Source organism: Prunus persica, chromosome G3 (genome assembly GCF_000346465.2).
Source record: "Prunus persica cultivar Lovell chromosome G3, Prunus_persica_NCBIv2, whole genome shotgun sequence".
In the NCBI taxonomy this organism is placed as follows: Eukaryota; Viridiplantae; Streptophyta; class Magnoliopsida; order Rosales; family Rosaceae; genus Prunus; species Prunus persica.
The window spans coordinates 8,236,556-8,242,445 of NC_034011.1; the positions used below are offsets into that span (position 1 = coordinate 8,236,556).

At 35.9% G+C, this 5,890-nt stretch overlaps 1 protein-coding gene across 2 annotated transcripts; it reads right to left on the minus strand.

Moving 5' to 3' along the window:
• Nucleotides 1,141-5,521, minus strand: LOC18783513 (tubby-like protein 8). 2 transcript variants are annotated; one of them, XM_020558979.1, is made up of 9 exons: nt 4,353-5,521; nt 4,116-4,230; nt 3,096-3,272; nt 2,924-2,979; nt 2,664-2,760; nt 2,221-2,328; nt 2,047-2,139; nt 1,708-1,775; nt 1,141-1,551 (listed from the first exon to the last, which is right to left on the minus strand). In XM_020558979.1, the coding sequence occupies exons 1-9, from the start codon at nt 4,847-4,849 to the stop codon at nt 1,476-1,478; spliced, it is 1,287 nt and encodes a 428-aa protein (XP_020414568.1). In that variant the 5' UTR covers nt 4,850-5,521; the 3' UTR covers nt 1,141-1,475. The 2 variants fall into 2 exon arrangements, with proteins under 2 accessions (XP_020414568.1, XP_007217746.2); XM_007217684.2 differs by having other exon boundaries at nt 2,239-2,328; nt 4,353-5,519.

Here is a 5,890-nt window from a genome sequence, read left to right on the forward strand (position 1 = left end):
CTCTTCTCTCATAGACTAACAGTGGTATCAGAGCTTGTTCCGATAAACCTTGGACGAAACCAATAATGTAATCACAGGATTGGTAGTTTGGGTGTTTTTTGTTTGTTGCGCACTTCCTCAATCTTTAGGATTGATTTTTCTTTTTTATTTAGCATTTATTTCATAAAATAATTTTTACTTTTGTAAAAACAGGAGAGTAATGATTCTAATAAAGAGCTTAGTTTTGTTTACTTTGGTCTTCTAGTCCCACTTGGAGAAGAATGAGAAAAGGACCGTCTATGCTACGAATTAATATTTGGGATATAGGAATAACTTATCTTTTGAATAATTTTATCTTTTTATCATTAATTTAATTGTTAGTGAGATGCATGCATATTCAACAAATTCAATCGACCATTTTCTTCTGTTCTTTTCTTTATATAAAACCCTAATGTGAACTCACTCGTCTAGCAATTCTGATAAAAACCAAAGGAGGACCTCTAGAATATGAAAAATAATCAAGGGTTTGCATACCAATCAATTAATAAAAGTTTATCAAGTTATATATGCAATGGTATTTATTACATACTAATAAAAGTCTAATCTATACTTTTGTTTGCTTAGACTGGTGTATCATTATAAGAAGATTGAAGCATACTTTATTTGCTCAAGAGTATAACTACACATCACTAAAATTTGGGACTTTCTTTTTTCGCAAGTATGAATTTGTCCTAATGGCATTTTCTCATGTGCTTATTTGAGGTTGAGGTTGTTTTCTGTTAGCCTACCTTATCAAGTTCTTGGTTGAGGTTGGTTGTTTTCTGTTAGTGCAGGTTTGTTGCTTCTTGCCCCCTTCTTCACTAGGGACTTGTGTTCTTACGTAGAATTCTATGGTGTGAGGTCTTATCTTTTTATCGTTGGATTAAATTGATTAGTTTAATACAACGGCTAAGAGATAAAACATCATCTAAAGGCTTTTGTTTTTGGGCCTGCTTTTTTTTTTTTCTTTCTCCCATGGCCTTTTTCGTTTATTTTTTCTTGCTTAGACCCCTATTTTGGGCTTAGTTGGTGTGTGAGGCCTTCACTATTGCATTTGTTTTTCTTTGGGAGTGTTCTAAAAGATTGAACTCTTGCAGTGAGTACGAAGATACAAGTACCTGAAGCTAGAACCTCCAATGAAAAATTCATTATGTGAATGAAAAACACAATGGTTTTAGACATTAAACAGCCAAAAAACAAAACATACATCTGATGTAGAAAATACAGGTACCAAATCTGCAAATCTTAATTTGCCTTTTGGAAGCTTTAATGAACCAAACCACCATATATTTTTCTTTTCTCAATCAAACCATTTTTTCGCATCTTTCTTTGTTTGGCTTTCACTTTTGTCCTGCATGGCGTTTAGTGAGATGGGATGCAAAAGCCAATAAGAAGAGAAGGTCGAAAGCTTCTGTTCAGAGGTTGAACTACAAAACGCAGTGGCGAAGAAAATTTCTCTATACTGTGCAACAAAGCTTTGAATCAATAGAAGCCAAACATATGCAAAACGCTTGGTAGCCTGTCAAAGGATATCTGCAAAAGAAGAATATGACACTCAGAAGCCTAACACATATATTTTCCCATTCTCTTCATTCGCATTAGGCAAAAGATTTCAAATATGCGTACTTCAATATGGATCACCTTGTTTGCTGTTATTATAAGACACTACGGAGTTTCTGCTTATTATACCTGTAATCCATCACATACTTTGATTTCCCAACCCTTCCAAGCTGCAGAATTGTCTGCTTTCCGTTCTCCTAGCAAGACATAAAAAAAGTTAGCATCCCAAACCAAACATGTTTTGAAGTTAAACACTCGTTCAGTCCCCCCATTATTGTCATAAACAAAGCATTCTTCTGAGAGTCTTGATCACAGTGTTTCTATAGACGGATATGCAACATAAACAGACATATTACGAACATCCTAAATTAGTACCGGGTTCTGTTTCACAATGGTTTCTTAGTAAGTAAGTTGACATTTTAGATGAATCTGATTAAAAATTTGAGTCACGATTGCTTGTTGTAGTACCTCTAGAGTCAGCTGGAAATTCTTAACTGAACTTTGGATTCTAAGCCCAGCTCTTCCCCTATCTCTGAAGTCTAACTCATATCGCTTTGAAATCTGAGTGAAAATAGAAATCAATTAATGGACAGAAACACAAAACAAAACATGACAAAATTGTATGCGCTGAGGTAATATTACATCCTTTCGTAGACCTACTGTATTGTAATTGGGAACCCTTGAGCATAGCTGATGGACTTTGTCCAGTTTCTCCTCCCATTCCTTTGGGAGTCCCTTAATGTGTTGTACCTACAAGAGAGACACCGTGAAACACTTTAGTTAAGTAGTTTACCCATTAAATGGATTTCAGTATGGAACTTAATAGTACCAGACAAGATAATAGTCAATAGAAAAATCTGCTCTATATATGTGATCAATTCTTAATGTGGGAAACCTTAGATATCTTGGAAACTTTTGTGCTCACCGTGAAACACTTTAGTTAAATAGTTTACCCATTAACTGGATTTCAGTATGGAACTTAATAGTACCAGACAAGATAATAGTCAATAGAAAAATCTGCTCTATATATGTGATCAATTCTTAATGTGGGAAACCTTAGATATCTTGGAAACTTTTGTGCTCACCTGTGTAGTATTCTTTAACTGCATGGATTGATGCTTGGCTATACATGCCCTCAAACGTCTGTAACTTCCTGTCCAGCTCAAAATTGTTGGCGTAAACCTGTAAAGATAAGTAAACATTACAAGTTGAGGGAGGACAGTGTGAGTGTGTCTATGTGGGCCTGTGTGTGTGTGTGTGTGTGTGTGTGTGTGTGTGTGTGTGTGTGTGAGAGAGAGAGAGAGAGAGAGAGAGAGAGAGAGAGAGAGGAGAGGAAAAGGCTTACGATACAACAGCAAGAAGCGACTTTGACTGTCTGCTCAAGGAATTGGGACAACTACCCTGCAATTAAAACCTTATCATCAACCAATTACTGATAAACCTATTTGTAAAATTCATGGAAAGATATCTGATTGCCACTTTTACAGGTAATGATTCATAAGAGTTCAATTTCTAACCTGATCCCATATATGGTATTTTGAACCCATAAGGTTTGCATTTACACTCCCAATAAAACTGTCATCTGAATGAGATAATATTCCCTTTACATTCTGAGCAATAGTTAATTCCGATTTCCCATTCCTCCGCTTATGGTGTGCAATAGCTAGTTTCCGGTCTTGCCTTCCCTTGCCTTCCTGTAAGTTCATATATACCACACCAAAACAATTGACTCAGGAGTTTAACATGATTTACCTTCTTTTCAATCTTAATAATTTAGTTTATCACAGAAAACAATTGCATCCACACACAAACAGCAATAGAGAAGGGCAGGTTAGAGGAATAGGGTGTTGGAAAGTCTTATCAGAAACTCAAGAATGGATAAAGCCATGAAGTTTATGATAGAATCAAAGTAATAATGTAACATGACTATTATGTCAAAAAAGGTGCAGATAAATATTTTGAATGATAAAAAGAAACCCCTAATCCTAATCCACTGGGAAATATCTATGTATTTTCACTTCATTTATGTAAATTGGTTTCACAATGTTGGGTTATGATTATAGTCTAATGTAGTAACGTAGCTTCTTTTTTAACAATCTGAGAATTGACTGACAAGCCAACTAGAGGACTATCAACAGCAGGAAGTGTTCTAGAACACACACCACTATAATATGGTCTAGGCTAAACATCGAACATAACATAACCCCCATCCATCGATTATTACATTATCGTGAGTACTCAATACAAGTATAAAAAAATACCAACTTCAGAAAAGTATCTTGTCCAGAGTCCAGTGACAGAAATTAAGATTTCTAATAATTTGAGATTAAAGATATTTGGTGAAGGAAAGAAAAAAAAAAAAAAAAATTGAAAGCAACAGTGCATTATAATAACATTATTGAACAAGCAACATTAGTGAAATTAATATGCTTATATGCTGATTCAAACTGAACCCAAAAGTTTTTCAAACAGAAGACAAAATGAGGATTGTTCCAAATGAAGATATGCATAACAAGTTCAAATTCCAGACATCTTACATTGGTATGAAGAGAATACAGAGTACCCCCATCTAATCCTTCTGGGCATGCTTCCTTCACTATTACACAAGTGCACCTTCCTACATCCATAGGCAGTGGCCTGCACAGCAAAGACCTAAATCCACACCGTACCAAATTTACACACACATACAATTAGATTGACAACAACAACCCAAAAAAAAAAAAAAAAGTAAAACGTTTATATTTTACCACAAACAAATTAAGTAGAGAGCTCACTTATTAGGCAGAGTAGACCAAGAAGAGGCAGGGGCAGCCTCAGAATCAGAGTAGTCCCAGATCTTCAAAGAGCTCGAATTCTCAGACCCATTACTGGGTGGGTCCCAGATTGTGGACCCACCAAAGAGTACCTTGTCAGGCTCATTCATTTGCATACAAAACTGAAGGGAGGACGGCTTCAAGGCCCTGCAGCCTGTGGACAAAGACTTCAAATTCTTCTGCTTCAATGGCATCAAAAAAGAAGACCCATTTTCTTGTGCGACTAAATTCTCTTTGTCATTGTCCAAGGCAGCTTGTTCTTGCTTGTATGGCATGGCATTCTCTTTGTTGTGGTTTAAAATTGATGGGTTTGGCTCTAAATTGTGGTTTTTGGTGTTCAAGCTGACACCTTCGCTGTAGCTGCGGTTGTGTTTCTGGTCAGTGAGAGGATTGACATAGAGGGAGTTGTACGAGGATTGCCGTGGAATTAATGTGGTTTTCTTGCATCCACTCATCATAGTTCAGAGAGAGAGTGTGTGGTAAAGTTTTGGGCTTTAATGGAATGATTGTGAATGCTAGTTGTTGGTTTTGTTTTGTGATAGATTATGGGACTGCTGGAATTTGGTTGGTTTCTTTGAAGCAAATCATCATACAAATAGTTAACACAGAGAGAGAGAGAGAGAGAGAGAGAGAGAGAGAGAGAGAGAGAGAGAGAGAGAGAGAGAGAGAGTGAGATTTGAAAGATGTTGGGAAAACAAAACTGGTTTTTACTGGATAGTGGTGTCTACTGTTTTATTATGTGTGTGTGTGCGTATGGTTTTCAGATGTCAAATTCATACATACAAGTACAACACCCCGCTTTTTCTTCAACTACAATATGGGGCTTTGGGACCCACTTATGCTGAGGTGGGGCTTTCTCCCTCTCTGGCTTACTGGATTGGATAGAGGTTGTGTTTTGAATTTGAATGAAGCATTGGAAAGTGCGGAGCTTTTGTGTTTGGTTTCTAGAGGAAAGGAACTAGGATGTTTTATTTGTGTGGTGGTTGGTAGTTTAACGGTAACTATTCAAATTTTGTTGACTTTTTGTGTGGGTTGAACTGTTGATGGGACACTCGATAAAAAAAAATCTGGGAAGGAACAATGAGCGGGAAACATGTTTGAATACATTTTGTTCTACTAGGAGATTTAAAATCACGGCCGATACCCAAGTGACTTCATCATAATTCTTGGTAGCATACCGCATACTTTTTGCAACTCAATTGAGATATATATATATATATATATATATATGGGGTGGATGCGTGGCATTTTATTTTTTACACAAGTTTTGATACAAATTCTTGATCATTAGATTAACATATTATGAATTATTAAGATTAAATCTCACAACTAATTATTATTATCATGTTAATAATACTTTTATTCAAAAATTATTATTATTTTATTAAAATAATTAAGACTGGCATAGGTCCCAAAACTTTCTCTCTCTTTCGCCATGTAAATTGCCACATCTCTCTTCCTACATGTTGGCGTGACTTGTGGATATTGACTTACTTTCC